Source organism: Lonchura striata, chromosome 5, assembly GCF_050655825.1.
Source record: "Lonchura striata isolate lonStrDom1 chromosome 5, ASM5065582v1, whole genome shotgun sequence".
NCBI lineage: Eukaryota > Metazoa > Chordata > Aves > Passeriformes > Estrildidae > Lonchura > Lonchura striata.
The window spans coordinates 20784229-20801471 of record NC_140707.1 but is presented as its reverse complement, the minus strand read 5'-3'; the positions used below and the strand labels follow the sequence as shown (position 1 = coordinate 20801471).

The following is a 17243-nucleotide window of genomic DNA, read 5'->3' as shown; positions in this document are numbered from 1 at the left end:
GGCCGCCAACGCCGGAAGTCGCGCGGGCTTCCGCCATGGCGCCGGGCCGCGCTGGCGCCCCCTGGCGGCGGGGCGGACCCGTGCGGCGCTCCCCGCCGCGCCGCGGTCGGCCCCGCCCACCTAGGGGGCGTGGTCACCGCGTCCGAGACCCCGCCCCTCGCCGCTTTGCCCCGCCCAGAACCAGGCGTGGGGAGAGACCCCATTGGCCAGCACGGGGCGAGCCCCGTGACGTCACCTCATGTGGGGACAACCCCCCCGCCCCAAAGCCAGGGCGCCCCAAAGTGTCGGAACCGGACAATGGGGCGGCCCAGAGCGGGGCACCCCCGGAACCCGCGCACGGGCCGCCCCCTCGCACTCCCCTCTGCAGGGGTGTCCCCCCCAAACCAGGCGTCCCCAGTTTGGGGCGCACCACCCACGTGCACCCCAATGTGGGGCTCCCCGCTGCCGGAATGTGTCCCCCCTTTGGCGCTCCCCATCACAGGCACCCCGGGGAATGTCCCCGCCTGCGCCCCTCCATCCCTCCAGGAACGGGGGAGCGACCCCTCCCGTCCCCCCGGGCCGTGCCCCCGCCCCCGGCCCCCGCCCTACCCCCGCCTCCGCCCGCCCGCACCGCCCTCGCTACCCGCACCCCTGCGGGTGCTGCCCACACCCTGCCGGTACCCGCACCCTGCCCGTGCCCCTGCCCGTACCCCTGCCTGCACCCAAGCGCGCCCTGCCCTGCCCGCATCCCCCTCACTGCCCGCACCCCTGCCCTGCCCTTCCCGCATCCCACTGGGTTCCCGCAGCCCTGCCTGCCTTGCCCTGCCCGCAGCCCTGCCTTGCCCTGCCCGTAACCCCGTCTCCGGCCGCCCCCCGCGCTGCCCATGTCCCTCCCGCGGTCCAGCACCCGCTGGGTGAGCAACTTCTTCTCCTACGAGACCACCAAGTCGGTGGTGGTGAAGAGCTGGGTGGTGGGCGTCGTCAACCGCGGCGTCCAGCTCCTCATCCTCGCCTACTTCATCGGGTGAGCCCCCCTGGCAGCCGCCGGGACAACCGGCGGGCACCCCTGGGACACCCCGCCCCGGCACGTCCCCCGGGACACAACCCCGAGCCCCCTTCCCGGCACCGCGGCAGCGCCGTGACTGCCACTTGCTGCTGCAGGTGACACCGGGGGTGACAAGGGTGATGGGGGATGGCGGCGTGTGGCAGCGGGGTCACAGCGAGGGGACACCGGCCGGCGGCGCGGGGTGACGGGGTGGCCAGGGGGTGATGGAGCAGGGGACGGACGGGAGAGCGGGTGACAACGTGTCAGTGCCGGGAATTCAGGTGTGCCGGAGCGGGTGACACGATGGGGACAGCCAGGGGAGTGTACCGGCTGACAAGGCGGGACAGAGGATATCGGTGCGGGTGACAGAAGGGGGACAGCCAGAGAGCGTGCCGGTGCGGGTGACGGGAGGGTGGCATCGCAGGTGACATGATGGGGACAGCAAGGTGTCGTTACGGGTGACACAAGGGGGACAGCATCTCGGGTGGATGACGGGAAAGGGACAGTGTGGGTGACACCGAGCGGCAGAGAAGCCGCTCGGCCCCAGGGGATGACAGAAGGGGATGACCCGCGTTGGGGTCCCTGTCCCTGGATGCTCCCGAGGAGTGACAGCAGCCACTGGCGAGGGGATGACAAGAATCTGTCGGGGATCGGCAGCCGCTGGCGCTGACAGCTCCGGGGGCCGGGGGTCACGGGCAGGTCCGGGGGGTGCCGGGGGAGGCAGGCGGGGCCCGGGGGGTGCCGGTGGTGTCCGGGGATGGCTGTCCCCAGCGTCACCCGCGGTGCTGTCCCAGCTGGGTGTTCCTCCATGAGAAAGCGTACCAGGTGCGGGACACCGCCATCGAGTCCTCCGTGGTCACCAAGGTGAAGGGCGTGGGTCGCTACGCGGGGCAGGTGATGGACACAGCCGACTATGTCACACCCCCCCAGGTGAGGACGGGGACCGGAGGGGTCGCTGAGGGGCGCGGGGCCACCCCCGCCTCAGTTCCCCATCCCCGGGCGGGTCGTGTGACAGCGACGTCCCGCAGGGCACCTCGGTGTTCGTGGTGGTCACCAAGCAGATCCGGACCGAGGACCAGGCGCAGGGCGTGTGCCCGGAGGTGCGGAGGGGCAGGGGGCGCTCGGGGGGACCCCTCGATGAGCCCCCCGTCCGCTGACCCCCGCCCCGCAGAGCGAAGCCGCGTTCCACTGCTCGGCGGACCGGGACTGCCGGGAGCTGAGCCCGGCCACGAGCAACGGTGAGGGACCCCGGTGGGAACGGGGGCTGAGGGGGCCGAGGGACCGGGGGGAGCCACCACCAGGAGTGAGGGACCCTCGGTGGGCTCAAGGGGCTGAGGGGGGCCCGGGGAGCCGGGGGTTCAGGGTCCCAGGAGTGCCAATGGGGGTCCGGGGGTCCCAGGGGTGCTGACAGCAGTCTGGGGGTCCCAGGGGTGCTGACGGGGGTCTGGGGTCTCGGGGGTGCTGGCAGAGGTGCTGACAGCAGTCCGGGGGTCCCAGGGGTGCTGACAGGGCGCTGCGTCCCCTACAACACAACCCTGCGCACCTGCGAGATCCAGGGCTGGTGCCCGCCCGAGGTGGACACCGTTGATGTGTAAGTGGGGCTGGGGGGACACGGGGAGGAGCAGGGGGCATGGCCCCTGCCTGTCTTCAGCATCACCCCCCTCCTCTAGCCCCGTCATGCTGGAAGCTGAGAACTTCACCCTCCTCATCAAGAACAGCGTCCGCTTCCCGCTCTTTGGCTTTGAGAAGTGAGTGGCACAAGACACAGGGGGAACATGGCAGGACATGAGGACAAGGGATGGGGTAACACAGGGACATGGGGACAGGGGACATGAGGACACAGGCACAAGATGGTGGGGGGACATTGGGATGTGGGTCCATGAACCCCAGACTGCTGCCTGATGGCACATCCCTGCGTGTCCCCTGTGTCCCCCTGTGTCCCCAGGACCAACCTGCCACCCCCTGGCAGTGGGGTGGAGCTGGGCCGGTGTCGCTTCCACCCACAGCTGCAGCCCCTGTGCCCCATCCTGCGCCTGGGGGACGTGGCACGTCTGGCTGGGCAGGACTTCCCTGCGCTGGCTGCCACCGTGAGCGGGGACACAGGGGACATGGGAGGCATGGGGTGGGAATGGGGTGTGTGTGGGGACATAGGGGTACAAGCAGCTGGGATATAAGGGCATAGGGATATGGGGGCTGGGGACACAGAAACATGGGATGTGGGACTTGAGGACATGGGACTTGGGGACACATCCCACATGGGATGTGGGACATGGGGACATAGGATGGGGGGAATATGGGGTGATGGATGTGGACATGGAAGATGGGGACATAGGCTCGCATAACGTGGGGACATGGGATGCAGGGATGAGGGATGTTGGGAACAGGACATAGGGATACGGGAAAACGGGACACTGAGTGACGATGTGGGGCTTTGACACAGGGACATGGATGGGGGTTGGGATGTGTGACACTGGGACATGGGGTGTACAGACATGGAGATTTGAGACATGAGGTGCAGGGGGATGTGGAGTTTGGGGAGACGAGAATGTGGGATGTGGGCTCATAGGACATGGAGCATAGGGCCATGGGATGCAGAACTGTGAAACTGTGGGGAGTTGGTGCCACGGGGCCAGGGTCCGTGGTGCTGATGTGGGGCTGGGGCAGGGGGGGGTGCTGGGAATCAAGATCGGGTGGGTGTGTGACCTGGACCGGGCCTGGGAGCGCTGCCTGCCCCGCTACTCCTTCACCCGCCTGGACAGCCTGGCCCGGACCCCTGCCCCTGGATACAACTTCAGGTATGGCCAGGACACGGCACAGGGATGTGCACTGCCTGGCATGGCTCCTGTCCCCATGTCCCTGTGTCCCCATGACCCCATGTCATTGCAGGCATGCCAGATACTACCGCTGGCCCGACGGCTCCCAGCGCCGCACCCTCATCAAGGCCTTTGGGATCCGCTTTGATGTCCTGGTGTATGGCAGCGTACGTGTGGGGTCGGGGACTCGTGGGGTCACGGGGGGTCGGGGACTCCGGCCAACAAGGGCTCTGCTCCCCCAGGCCGGGAAGTTTGGCATCGTCCCCACCCTCATCAACACGGTGGCTGCTTTCACCTCCATTGGTGTGGTGAGTTGTGGACGTTCTCAGCCCCGGAGTGGTGAAATCCCATGGCCACGGGGCATGGGGACAGAGCACAGCTGCAGGGTGACAGTGGCCTGGCTCTGTGGGGATCTGGGGGTACTCCACAGTGTGGGGCCTCCCCACCCCAACGCTGCTGCCCCCAGGGCACGGTGCTGTGCGACATCATCCTGCTCAACTTCCTCAAGGGCGCTGAGCACTACAAGGCCCGCAAGTTCGAGGAGGTCAGACATGGGGCCAGGGTGCCATGGGGATGGGGACACCTCCGGGGGGCTCGATCGGCCCCCCTGAGTGCAGTGACTCACCCAGTGCCCGTCCCCTGCCCCACAGGTGTCAGAGGCCGGCGTGCCTGCCACCCCCTCAGCCTGTCCCCCCGGGGCGCTGGGGACCTGCTCCCGGGACAAGCAATCCACCGACTCGGGCACCTTCTCCCTCGGCCTCTAGCCCCGGGGGCCATGGGGCAGCCCCCCGCCTGTCCACCTCGTTGTGGGGCAACCCACGGCCTGGTGAGGGGCTTGCTGGGACCCCCGTCAGGCTCCTACTGCCCACCCAGTCTCCAGTGTTCCCCCTATGAGCCCCATCAGCATCTGACTGTCCCCAGGTTGTCCCAGTACATCCCAGTGTCCCCAGTGTCCATACGAGGTGCCCCAGCCCTGTCCCTTGTCCCCAGGGTGCTCCCCCCAAGCACCTCCCTGTCCTTGCCACCCCATGCCAGGGGCTGCACCCCCCCAATAAACCCGTGGCTCTCAGCACCCACCCGTGTCCAGCCTTGGGGGACGCGGGGTGGTTTTGGGGGGCCGACGGGCAGGGTTGGGGTGCAAGGAGCAGAGGAAAGAGGGGTCAGGGCGCCGTCCCTGGGATGGGGGACACCGCGGGGGGAGCTGCCTGCAGGAGGAGCTCTGTGCCCGCAGCGCAGCCCGTGGAAGGGGGCACAGAGGGACAGGAGCTGTGCCCTGGGGGTGTCACTTCCTCGGTCGGATGTGAGCAACTCTGTGGGTTCGGAGGAAGCTGCCGGATCCCTCCTCGTGCAGGGCCAAGCGCTGCCCTTGCGGTGGGGTGGGGGGGTGAGGTCTGGCTCCTCATCCCACCCCGTGGGGGCTCCCACCCCAATCCCCCTGCACAGCCAGTGGGGAGGGACGCCGTGAGCCTGGCTTGTTCCCAGTGGAGCCGCTAGTGCTGAGTCCTGGGGTTCATTCCTGGGAATGATGAACGAGGGTCCCGGAGCTCCTCGCTGGTGCCCAGGGACCAGCCCCCGTCCTGCAAGGAGAGCGGCTCCTGCCCTCCCCCCACTGCAGATAGCGGAGCTCCTTATCAGCCCCACGGATTCCTTATCAGCCAAGCCCTGGCTACCCACCCACCACCCGTGGCCACCACACAACCAGCCTGGGGGGCTCCTTCTCCGGCGCCGAGACCAATGGGACCCCCTGGGTGGCACCGAGGGCGAGCCATCCCAGCTTCCAGGACAGCGAGGGGGTGACCGGGACACTCAACCCGCAGTTTTTGGAAAGGGAAGAGCCTGGAAACGGATTCGTGTGCGGCGGCTGGAAATGGATACTTGTGCCGTGTTCCAATTAGGACACAGATAGCTGGGAGTGTTATTAATAGTCATTACTAGAACTGCTCATTAGCTGTCCTGCTCATTAACGGGGCTCCGGCCAGGGCGGGAGCAGCCCGGGGAGCCTCGCTGCCATCCCGGGGGGCTCATTAGCAGTGCTGGTGTTTCCCCGTTAATGTTGCTAATTAGCGGAAAGGCTCGAGTTGTGTCTGCGTTGGGGACTGCGGGATTCCAGCCCTTCCTCATTCCAGCTTGGGATTTGATCCGGAGCTGGGCACCCTCGCAGTTCTGCCACCAGTTTGAGCAGTTTCTGTGGTTAATACCTCTCCCCCCGCATGCCGGCACTGAGATACGGGATCGCTCCTTATCTCCAGCCTGATTCAGCCCTGCTTTGCTCTCCCGGCTGACGCTGCAGCTCTGGTTATCTGGTTTGGTGTTGCTGTGTCCCCGCCCCCGCGGTCCCCTAACCTGCATCCCCATTTACCGTCCCCTTCCCCCCCTACACCACTCTGTCTCATTTTGGAGATCCCTGTGAGCTCTCCCCGCCATTTCAGCCACTGAATTCCCCCCACAACCCCTCCTTTACACCTCTTTGCTGGTAGAAGGGCCCCACTGAGCCGGTGGGGGGTCCCGGGGGATCTGTGTCCCCCCCAGTCTCTATCCCTGCACTCAGGTGTTAAACCTGCCCCTTCCCACAGCCCGTCCCCTGCTTAATGCCCCCCTACAGCCCCAGTCCAGCCTCCCCTCCGTGTCCCGGAAGATTTGGGGCTCTTCAGACCTCACTCTGCAAAGTCCCGCTCGGCTTCTTGGGCTCTTTTCCCCAGAGCTGGAACTGTGTGAGTTCGGTCCCAGTGGGACAATCCCAGACCACGGCCCCACCACCTCGGAGGGCTTCCCTCCTCCCCCCACAAATGTTTATTTGTGGAGCGGGGGGAAATTTGTTCTCTCTTGGCTCAGCGTTGCCGCGTCCGGCTCCATGAGCAACCCGCGGAGCTGAGAGCTCCGGTAGCAGCCGGTCCTGCGGCAGCTGCTGCCCTAAAATGATCTCTTTACAGCGTGGGGGGTCCCAGAACCCCCCTCCCCGCTCTGGATCTTTGGTAAATGCATAAATCTCCTCGGCGCGTTTTGCTCAAAGTGGGGGCCCGGCGGTGGGGGACCCCCTGGAGCCACCGCTGTGTGCACAGCGAGGCAAAGCTGGGAGCAAAACGGGTAATCCCAAGTGCCAAATGCCAAATGCCAAATGCACACCTCCCCCCACCGCAGCGCCACTCCCCCCAGTGTGACAACAACCCCCTCTGCGACCCCCCCGCTGCCAGGTGCCCGATGTGACACTGCCCGTGCGAAATGCAGCTCCGATGTGTGACACCCCGATGTGTGACACCCCGATGTGTGACACCCCGGCGCTGAATGCGGCGCCCCGAGGTGAAACCCCAAACGCTGGCTGAAGCCCCCCCCCACCCCTCCCCGTTCCTGAGCTCCCCAGAGCCGGATCCCAGCATCGAATGCCACCGTGGAGGGCGACCAAACCCCCCGGGCGTGGCGAGGCCGGGGTTATCTCGGGGGTCGGCGCGTTGACACGCGGGTGAGAGCTCGGTGAAACCCCCCGGGCAGGAGCCAGATGGAGGTGGGGGGAGCTGTGAAGTTTCCCACGGGGGCTCCCCCCCGGCCCTGCCCTCTGTCCTGTCCTGCCCGTCCCCTCCAGGAGGAGGGCGGGGAGCAGGAGGAAGGGGAGGTAACGCGGCGAGAGTCGCTCAGGGGCCGGAGGAGCGGGTGAGCCCGGGATGAGCTGAGCGGAGCGGAGCCCAGCGCCGGGATGGAGGAGGCGACGGACGCCTACACCTACGGCTTCGACAACGATACGGACTGCGAGTACGCGGAGTGGGGCCCCTCGCTGGCCCTGCTGCCCACCATCTACCTGCTGGTCTTCCTGCTGGGCACCACCGGCAATGGGCTCGTCCTCTGGACCGTCTTCAAGGGCGGCCGCGACCGCCGGCGCTCGGCCGACACTTTCATCGCCAACCTGGCCGTGGCCGACCTCACCTTCGTGGTCACCCTGCCCCTCTGGGCCGCCTACGCCTGGCTGGGCTACCACTGGCCCTTCGGCACGGCCGCCTGCAAGGTCAGCAGCTACCTGGTGTTCGTCAACATGTACGCCAGCGTCTTCTGCCTGACCGGCCTCAGCTTCGACCGCTACCTGGCCATCGTGCGGCCGCTGGCCACCGCCAAGCTGCGCTCGCGGGTCAGCGGGCTGGTGGCCACCGTGGCTCTGTGGCTGCTGGCCGCCCTGCTGGCCCTGCCCGCCCTGGTGCTGCGGCGGGCGGCCGCCCTCGGCGGGGACACCAAGATCACCTGCTACATGGACTACGGGGACCTGGCGGCGCAGGGCACGGAGGGCGCCTGGGAGGTGGGGCTGGGGCTCTCCTCCACCGCCCTGGGCTTCGTGGCGCCCTTCGCCGTGATGCTGACCTGCTACTTCTTCATCGCTCGCACCGTGGCCACTCATTTCCGCCGGGAGCGGGCCGAGGGGCCCCGCAAGCGCAAACGCCTCCTCACCATCATCACGGTGCTGGTGGCCGCCTTCGGGGGCTGCTGGCTGCCCTTCCACCTGGTCAAGACCCTCTACGTGCTGATGGACCTGGAGGTGCTGCCCTGGTCCTGCGCCCTCCACACCTTCCTCAACAACCTCCATCCCTACTGCACCGGCATCGCCTACATCAACAGCTGCCTCAACCCCTTCCTCTACGCCTTCTTCGACCCCCGCTTCCGCCACGCCTGCGCCGCCCTCCTCTGCTGCCGGACCCCCGGCCCCGGCCCCGAACGCTCCGCCAGCTACTCCTCGGGGCACAGCCACCCCCCCGGTGGCAAGGGGGGCCCCGGCCCGGGGGGCAAGCTGGACCCCGCCACCCAGGAGACGCTCTTCCGCTCCTGAACCCCTCCCCGACCGCTCCCGGCGCCCCCCGAGCTGGTCTACTCGGGGGGACCCCCCCCCCCACCTCCGCCTCGCCCCAAAGCCTGGCTTGCTTTGGGGATCCCCGCTGAAAAGCCCTAATCGCAGGAAGGGAAAACTGAGTCACAGCCGGGGAGGAGCCCCTGGGGGCCTCAGGCGGGGGCGGCTCCCCCGGCACCCCAGGGCTTTGTGTTTTGTGACAAATAAATGAATTTTGGATAAAAAAGGAGCAGGGTGTGCGCAGTTCCCTCGGGGGGCTGGGGGGATGCGATGGAAGGGTGGATGGTGGGGTGGGGGTACGGCAGGGTTTTAGGGTGTCTAGAGTGAGGGTGCAGTGTGTGTGGGGGGTGTGTGTGCACTGTGGGGCGTCTCTGCCTGGGATGGATTCTCCTGGTCTCTTCCTCAACAACACTTCGGGAAATGCAGGAAAACCTCCATCCCAAGCCTTCGGGGCGTTGCAGCACCGCGATGAGGGTGCTTGATCCCGTGGGGTGGGCACCTGCCTGCCCCAGCCCCCCAGCTGTGATTGTATCAGGCAGCAGCACCGTCCCACCAAATCCCATTTTGGGGCTTTTTTCCTTATCTGAGGCTGAGACGAGCCCCAGGGGACTCACCTGGGAAGTGCAAACGGGACCCGGTGCTGTGAAACACCCAAACGTGAGGGATGGAGACACAGGAATCCCCGGGTGCAGACGGGGACACGGGACCCTCAGGGTATGAAGAGGGACACAGGACGCCCTGGGCGTTGATGGGAGGTTTGGGCACCGGGCAGGACTCCAGCTCACCCCAACCAGGATTTGGATGAGCCACCAAATGGCTCCTGTCCCATTTCCCCCCAGCCCAGCCCCCGCCGCTTCCTCAGGCTCTGCTCAAAATAAATCTTCCCCCTATTTGCTATTTACATCCTTCATTTATCGGTGATGAACTATGCTATCTCCTCAGCCTTTGTTCTCTCTTGGAAAGGATGCGGGATCATTACTGGGTTCCTTGGGATGCTTCCCGTCGGGGGAGCTGCCTCCGCCTTCCTGCCGGCCCCTGCCGTGTTTGGGGGCACCGCCCGCGGTCTCCCTGTGTGGGGACAGTCCTTTGTCCAGAGAGAGGGAACGGAGGGGATGGCCACGGGGCTGGCAACTGCACAACCCCCCAGCTGGAGGGGTGGGAGCTTTCTTGAGGGTTATGGGGAGTTTTCAGATGGATCTGGTTTGGTTTAAGGGCTGGGGGAGCTTGAGGAGTGGGAATGCTGCATCCAGGGACACGTCCCAAAGTGTGTTTACATTCCAGTGCCATCCAGGCTCTCTCAGCCTGGAGACACCCCTGGACATCTCTCGTCCATCTGTCAATCCAGCTGTCCATCCATCAGTCCAACAGTCCCCTCCTCCATCCATCCATCCATCCATCCATCCATCCATCCATCCATCCATCCATCCATCCATCCATCTATCCCTCCATCCATGGGTTAATGGTTTTGGGGGTTATGCAGGTGTGGCTGTGTTGATGGTTGGACTTGATTGTCAAGGTATCTTCCAGCTTAAGGCTGATTCTATGACTTTTTTCTCCCTCCCTTTGCCCATCCCTCCATCCCACCATCCTCCTTTCCCTCACTCTCTCCATCCCTCCACCACCCCCAAACACCCCAGCACTGTGGGGGTGTCAGCTTTGCTGCTTCCCCCCCGTCCGGCTCAGCCGCCGGGCGCGGAAATAGCCGCAGGCGCCCGGCCAGCGGAGACGGAGATGCTGACTTTCTATCCGCGTCTTGGAGATTTCCCTTTCCCTTCCAGGAGGGAAATGTTTGGTTGAGGAGTCTCTGGGGAGAAATGCAGGGACACTACAGAAAATAACAAGGCCGGAGCTGGGGGTGAGGGGCAGCCGGGCCGTCGGAAGAAGATAAGGAAGGTGTTGCCTTCCTGAGAGTGCCTGGGGAAGATGAGGGAAGATAGAGGGGGACAGCAGGCATGGGGGGATGGGGAGAATCCTTGGAAGGGATGGCTGGGGAGTGGGGGGTGGGTGTGATCCTCAGGGAGCCTGGGGACCCTCAAATACCCAAAATACCATGCCCTGAGGACGCTGCAGAGCCGGGGGGCACGGCCAGGATTCCCCAAACCGTGGTTGTGGGAATGTGGCACTGGGAAAACAGAGATTATTCTGCACAGGGAGTAAAAGTGGGCTCCGGGGAGGATGGATGCACCAGGGATAGGAACTGGGGCAAGGATGGGGACAGCCCCTCCTGTCCCCCGCAGCTCTCCCCCCCGCCCCCGCCGCTTTTCCAAGCTGCCAAAAGGGATGTTCACCCCCCCCCCCCCCCACCTCCGCACCTCCCCCGACCTCCCTCCTCGCCTCGCATCCCGCCCGGGGGTGCCGAAATAATCTGGCGGTGCTAAGGATGTCCCCGGGCGTCCCCTTTGAAGTGACCTCCGTGTTTACAGCCCAGCTCGGGCTCCTTCACACCTCCCCCCCCAAAGCAAACGGAGCTGGGGGGGGGGACCGCGTGGGTAGGGGGGCTGCAGCTCCCGTTTGTGTCGGGAAAATTCGGATTTGCCAAAGCCGCGGGAAAGCTTTGGCACCACACCCGGGGCTCAGAAACTTTTGTCACTGTAGGGTGGGAGTAGTGGCTGCCAGGGGTGGCATTTCAGGAGGGTCCCTGCCTCAGTGTGTCCCCACCGTGCCCATTTCTGGGTGGCCCACTCAACACCCCTTTTAGGGGGCCGGTCCAACCCCCCCCACTCCCCCCACAATGAGGGGACCCCCGAAGGTCTGGTGGGCCCTGTGTGACCCTGCAGGACTGAAGAGGGGGAGGACAGAGAGAGGAAAAGGGGTGGAAAAGAAGGGGGGCCAGTTTTGGTGGGTGGGGGGGGTTGGGATGGGAGGTGGGATTGTGTTATGTGGATGGATGGATGGATGGATGGATGGATGGATGGATGGATGGATGGATGGATGGATGTGTTGGGAGGAAGGCAAAGACAGGGGCATGGAAAGAGGGATGGCAGGGCAATGCCAGGGTTCGGGGTGCCCGGGCTCCTGGCTGGGCTCGGGCAGCCCCTGTCCGGCCGCTGCCCCCGTGGCTCCCGTGGGGCCGCCGGTGCGGCCGGACGCGGCACAGCTGCTGCCCGACCTCTGGGCTCCGGCCAGGCGGGACGGGCCCGCGTCCCCCGCCCGCCCGGAGGGGGTCCCGGGGAAGGGGGGACACAGAGGTGACCCGGCGGCCACAGCTGGGCCCCGCCGGGGCCGGGAGATGCTGCCGGAGGAATAACAGGAAGCGCTGGAGGGAAGAGCGGGGCTGATGCCTTCTGCAGGCTGTGGGACGCTGCCTGTGCCCGCTGCACGCACGCGGGTGTCTGTCACACACATGTCCCCGTCACACACATGTCCCTGTCACACACGCACAGTGTCCCCCCACACGCACGTCCCTGTCACACACGCGTGTCCCCCCGCCACACGCGTGTCCCGGCCCTGGCTGCGCTGACACTCTTTATTGTCGAGGTTTGGCGCTGAAAAAGTGCCCCGTGGTACAAAACCCGCGGTTACAAAACGTACAAAGAGCGGGGCTGGGGGAGAAGAGAGAAAAAAGAAAGCAAAATAAAGGAAAGAAAAGGAAACAGAGAAGAGAAGAGAAGAGAAGAGAAGAGAAGAGAAGAGAAGAGAAGAGAAGAGAAAAGAAAAGAAAAGAAAAGAAAAGAAAAGAAAAGAAAAGAAAAGAAAAGAAAAGAAAAGAAAAGAAAAGAGAAAAGAGAAATAGAAGAGGAAAGGAAAGGAAAGGAAAGGAAAGGAAAGGAAAGGAAAGGAAAGGAAAGGAAAGGAAAGGAAAGGAAAGGAAAGGAAAGGAAAGGAAAGGAAAGGAAAGGAAAGGAAAGGAAAGGAAAGGAAAGGAAAGGAAAGGAAAGGAAAGGAAAGGAAAGGAAAGGAAAGGAAAGGAATAGAGAAACAATAAAATCAAAAGACAAGGAGAAACAAAAGAGAAGGAAAATAAAGCATAAATATAAATACAAAAAGAAGAGGGTGAGGTGAGGCAGAGGAAGGAGCTGGTGGGATGCAGGTGGATGCTCCATGCCCATGTGGCTGGTCCAGGGGTGCAGGAATTGTGGGGGGTGCAGGGGGTGTGGGGCACGGGGGTTCTTGAACTCACTGAAAGGAAAATAATAAAACCCCAGACAAAATAGAGAAGGCAGAGGTCAAGTTCCCTTTCCCAGGGGCAGCGCTGGGGCTGGGGTGCAGCTGGAGCCCTTTTGGGGTGGGCTGGGGTTAACCAAACCCCCCTCCCCATGCACTCAGCCTCCATCGGGGACAGGGGAAGGGACAAAGCAGTCCCCAGGTGACCCCAGCCCCAAGCCCACTCCCGACCTGATGTGCTCCCACAGTGACAGGGTGACACAGACACCAGGGACAGCTGACACAGGCACTGGGGACATGGCCGTCCCAGCTGGACAGAGGGTCATTGGCTTTCTGCTTTTTGCTATTTTTTTCTTTTTTTGCCCTTCTTCAGAGCTCCTTCCACCTCCCAAACCTCCCCCAGGGTGGGCAATGCTGGAGCCTGGTGTGGCCCCAAAGAGGAGGCAGATGTCATCCCTGGGAGATGAAATCTGTGGAAGGTGCCATCCCTGGGAGATGTCATCCCCTGGAGATGTCACAGCCCATCCCACTGCCAGGCTCAGTGGTCCTGGTGCTGTTCCAGCACATCCCAATGCCCTGGAAGAGTGGTGACAAGCTGGGTGCCAGCAACTCTTCTGGCCCCCCTGGATTTTTGGGGAGACTGGAGAGTATGTGCAGGATTTGGGGGGCTCTGGCGGTGCTGCTTTGGGGCTGAAAGCAGGGATTTCCTCGATGCCCCCAGGAGAGTGGGATACACACACTTTGTCCTCTGTCTCTCCCAGGCAGAGGTGGAGGGGTTCCCAGGGGATTCCCAAATCGCCGTCTCAACCAGTCCTGGGCAGTGGGAACAGCACGGGAAGGGGTCCAAGCTCACGGTGATGGGGGGGTGCAAAAACTCCCCAGTTTGGGGCAAAAGGAAGCAGGGCTGTCCCCTGGTGTCCCCGGCGTCTCGAGGGCCACCCCGGCACGGGGGGCGGCGGGAGGGGACGCGGACAAGGCACAGTCTGGTGTCCCCGCGGGGGCGGCCGGGCCGGGGGGTGGCCGGGGCGGGGGTCTATCGGCGGCGGTGGCAGCGGCGGTCCCTAAACATCCTCGTCCTCGCTGGCCTTGCTCCAGCGGTGGCAGCAGTTGGCCGTGATGCCCAGCAGGAAGTTGGTGGCCACCGAGGCGATGGAGACGACGAAGCCGACGAAGGCGATGAAGAGATAGTCGTCGAGGGTCAGCGTGAGGTGGCAAGCCTGGAAGCTCTCCTCCGTCAGCGACAGCAGCGGGGCCCCCGCCACCTCGGGGGGAGCCCAGCACTCGGCCTGCTGCGAATCTGCGGGACGGAGGGATGGCGTCAGCGCGGCCGCCTGCCGGCCCCATCGCGGGCCGGGGCGCGGGGGTCCCGGCGGCACCTACCCGAGGAGCAGCGCTGGATGCGCCCCCGCAGCCACTTGAGGAGCGGCTCCATGGCGCAGCCGCAGAGCCAGGGGTTGCCCCCCAGGCGCAGCCCCACGAGGCCGGGCAGCCCCTCCAGGGCGTCGAGGCTGAGGGCGGCCAGGCCGCCGTAGCTGAGGTCCAGCTCGCGCAGCTGGGCCAGGCCGCGGAAGGCCTGGGGGTGGACGCGGCGCAGCCCCGGGTTGTGGCTGAGGTCGAGGCGCAGCAGCGCGCTGGCCTCGCGGAACATGTCGGCGGGCACCAGGCTGAAGTTGTTGTAGCTCAGGTCCAGGTGTGCCAGCCGCCGGGCGCCGCGGAACAGCCCGGCCGGCAGAGCCGCCAGCGAGTTGTTGCGCAGGTCCAGGGCGCGCAGCTGCCCGTAGCAGCCCAGGTAGCCCGGCGGGATGCTGGCGATGCGGTTGTGGGCCAGGCTCAGGTTGCCCGTGTCCAGCGGCAGCTCGGGGGGCACGGAGAAAAGCCGCTGCCCGCTGCAGTCCACCGCCTGCCCGCGGCAGCTGCACAGCACCGGGCAGCCCGCGCCCGCCGCCGCCACCGCCGCCGCCGCCGCCAGCAGCCAGGGGCCCAGCAGCATGGCCTCGTGGCCCTCACGGGGCGCCGCCGGCCATCCCGCCCGCCCGCTCACGCCGAGGGCTGCCGGCGGTCACAGCGACGTTCCCGGCATCCCGGCGGCATCCGCGGGGCCACGCCAACCCCTCCGGGGGCACCGGCGGGGCCGGCGTCGGGCCGTCACCGGCTGCCTGCGAGGAAGCGGAGAGGGGCGAAGCCGTGCCGGCCGCACGCCCCGCCGCGGGGACCGCAGCTGTTGCGGCCCGGGGCGGCCTCTGGGGCACCGCACCCTCCCCATGCCCCCCGGCCAGGGTCACTCCTCCAAGCATCCCCCCGGGATTCCAGACAGAAAGGGGCCCCCCAGTCCTGCTGACCTTGGCCAGCCCATCTCGGCTGGCGGTGGGCAGAGCAGAGGTGCTGCTCCACGGCCCCCCGCCAGCCCCCACCACCACGAGCTGAGCCCGGTGCAAGGGACACCCTCCCCGCCTCTCTCCCGGGGGAAGATCCCCATTCCCAGCACCCACCAGGATCCCTCCAGGCCTGCCCTCGCCCCCCACCACCTGACCATGGCTGCTCCATCCTCCATTGCCCGCGCCCCCCCAGCTCCATCCCCTCCCACCGGCCCACCTTCCCCGGTCGCTCCCCATCCCCAAGCGCCCCGACCCCTCCGGTGAGGCTGGGCTGCCCTAGGTTACTCACTGGCCAGGGAGGGAGCAGGGCCTGGCTCCCTGTGGCGATGTGGGGGTCCTGAGTGGCGATGTGGGGAGTTCCAGCAGTGATGTGAGGGTCCCCGGTGGCCGGCCACACCCCAGAGGCTTCCAAGTCGGGAGCTGGGCTTCGGCAGCGGCGGCCAAGGCTGCTGCGAGCCCGGCGATGGGATCAGGTCTTTCCCCACCTCCTTCCTCCCCTCCTCCTCCTCGTCCTCCCTTGTCTCTCTCTTTCTCTGTCTCTTTTTTTTTTTTTTCCTCTTTTTTTCCTTAGGGCCAGATACTGACGTGTCGGTGTCTCTTAGCAACTGCCTCCACATCTCTGAGCAACAGGAGAGCGGGATGCGGAGCCGCCGAGCCGGGGAGACAGCGGCGGGCGGAGGTGCCCCCGCCTCAGGGACCCCCTGCCCAGGCCAAGGGACCCGCACGGCCCGGGCACCCGGCAGGGATGGAGCAGGAAGAGGGCTCCATCCTGCTCCCCTGCCCCGATCCCCGGCCCTCCCACCTCTCCCAGCCCCGGGAAGCATCCTCGTGGGATGGGGTGAATCAGGGGTTCCCAGGCACTGAAAACAGAAACAGATGACGTGGTGGCAGAGGGGAGAAACGAGGCAGCCGGGATCCAAGGGGAGCTCTAGGATCCAAAGGGACTGCTGGGATTCAAGGGGCGCTGTCACCCTCCTGTGCTCACAGACCTGGAAAATGCCTCAGGTTGACGTGGATTATTTTCTTTCACGCAAGCTGAAACATTCCCTTTCCCTTCTCCGTTTGGAGGGACACAGTGGGGTCAGCCCCACCTGGCCCCTCCCACCTGAGAATTGCCCTTTAGGGTCACAGGGATGCCTACGGTTTGCTCCGGGAATGCTGCAACACCATGGCTCCAGCATTTCTAGGAAGGAGGCACTTCCACATCCAGCCCGCCCACGTCTAGGGGATCCCTGCTTAATTCTCTCCTGCTGATTTCACGGAGCTGCTCCTTTTTCCAGCTGGCAGTGGCAGCCCGATGCCAGTGCTGGGGGGCCTTTTGCTCCCCACATCCCATGGGAAGGATCCTCCCTGGTGCGGAGCTGGCAGACAGCACAGCCGCCTCTCCTGGGGTGGCATTAACCAGCAGTGCTCCCGGCAAGCTCCTGGGAGCACCTGGAGCGCAGGGCCCGGGCTCCCAGCGGGCTCCAGGAGCCGAGCAGAGCCAGCGGCAGCACAGACACCTCATTAGTGCTCAGCCCGGAGCCTGGCAGCGCAGCCCTGCCAGCAGCTGTTGGTGCCAAGGTTTTTTTCCACTCCCCCACTGTTCCGGGCTCCACCAAAGAAACTGGGAAATTGTCCTGATTGTGCTGGGCTGTAACAGATTTTGTGTCCTCCTCACCCAGTCCCCTGTGGAGGTGGCCACGGGGACATGGTGCTGCAGGGCATCGTCCCTGAGGAAGTCCTCTGCCCTCTGGGGTGGGAAGGAGCCTAGGTGTCCTCCCCACCCTACCTACTCCCTGCCTGATCCCATCCAAAAAGCTCTCCTGGGACAAAGTCCCCTTTGGTGAGCACTGGCTCTGGAACTGAGCGCTCCAAGCACTTCCAGCCCCTTGCTGTGGAAGGAGCAGCAGGGCAGCTCCAGGGATTCTGGCTCCATGAACCAATCTACCTTATAGCCAGAGCCAGAATCCAGCTCTGCTCCTGTCAATCCATGTGCATTGAGGCTTGGGAAAGGAAGACGGAAGGAGTGGGATAGGTGCAGTTCTGCTGGTGGGGGGAGGGCCAAAGCTCCCACACTAACAGAGCCCCTGGGCAACCATCCCCTCCCTCACCCTTCCCAAATG

At 65.2% G+C, this 17243-nt stretch overlaps 3 protein-coding genes across 6 annotated transcripts; 2 read left to right on the top strand and 1 right to left on the bottom strand.

Annotated features, from left to right (window-relative positions):
- Positions 1 to 267: 267 nt before the first annotated feature.
- On the top strand, positions 268 to 4909 carry P2RX3 (purinergic receptor P2X 3). 4 transcript variants are annotated; one of them, XM_021555999.4, is made up of 12 exons: positions 268 to 1003; positions 1819 to 1954; positions 2053 to 2124; positions 2196 to 2262; positions 2522 to 2615; positions 2695 to 2772; positions 2970 to 3111; positions 3689 to 3819; positions 3911 to 4004; positions 4080 to 4145; positions 4304 to 4381; positions 4488 to 4909. In XM_021555999.4, the coding sequence occupies exons 1-12, from the start codon at positions 864 to 866 to the stop codon at positions 4599 to 4601; spliced, it is 1212 nt and encodes a 403-aa protein (XP_021411674.3). In that variant the 5' UTR covers positions 268 to 863; the 3' UTR covers positions 4602 to 4909. The 4 variants fall into 4 exon arrangements, with proteins under 4 accessions (XP_021411674.3, XP_085436135.1, XP_085436136.1 ...); XM_085580009.1 differs by having other exon boundaries at positions 4080 to 4381; XM_085580010.1 differs by having other exon boundaries at positions 3911 to 4145.
- Positions 4910 to 7298: 2389 nt separating this feature from the next.
- Positions 7299 to 8873, top strand: APLNR (apelin receptor). Its single transcript, XM_021524748.4, has one exon. The coding sequence runs from the start codon at positions 7526 to 7528 to the stop codon at positions 8639 to 8641; it is 1116 nt and encodes a 371-aa protein (XP_021380423.1). The 5' UTR covers positions 7299 to 7525; the 3' UTR covers positions 8642 to 8873.
- A 4808-nt stretch (positions 8874 to 13681) lies between these two features.
- LRRC55 (leucine rich repeat containing 55) lies at positions 13682 to 14874 on the bottom strand. Its single transcript, XM_021524747.4, has 2 exons — positions 14144 to 14874; positions 13682 to 14060 (listed from the first exon to the last, which is right to left on the bottom strand). The coding sequence occupies exons 1-2, from the start codon at positions 14751 to 14753 to the stop codon at positions 13825 to 13827; spliced, it is 846 nt and encodes a 281-aa protein (XP_021380422.1). The 5' UTR covers positions 14754 to 14874; the 3' UTR covers positions 13682 to 13824.
- Between the last annotated feature and the right edge of the window lie 2369 nt (positions 14875 to 17243).

What these genes read in the sequence shown, in the direction of transcription:
- LRRC55 (XM_021524747.4), bottom strand. Translation starts at nt 14,753, where the DNA reads ATGCTGCTGGGCCCCTGGCTGCTGGCGGCGGCGGCGGCGGTGGCGGCG. An exon ending in CATCCAGCGCTGCTCCTCGG is followed by an intron (nt 14,061 to 14,143) that starts GTAGGTGCCGCC and finishes TCCGTCCCGCAG; the next exon opens with ATTCGCAGCAGGCCGAGTGC.
- P2RX3 (XM_085580008.1), top strand. Translation starts at nt 864, where the DNA reads ATGTCCCTCCCGCGGTCCAGCACCCGCTGGGTGAGCAACTTCTTCTCC. An exon ending in GAGGTGGACACCGTTGATGT is followed by an intron (nt 2,616 to 2,694) that starts GTAAGTGGGGCT and finishes CCCCTCCTCTAG; the next exon opens with CCCCGTCATGCTGGAAGCTG. An exon ending in GCCCCTGGATACAACTTCAG is followed by an intron (nt 3,820 to 3,910) that starts GTATGGCCAGGA and finishes ATGTCATTGCAG; the next exon opens with GCATGCCAGATACTACCGCT.
- APLNR (XM_021524748.4), top strand. Translation starts at nt 7,526, where the DNA reads ATGGAGGAGGCGACGGACGCCTACACCTACGGCTTCGACAACGATACG.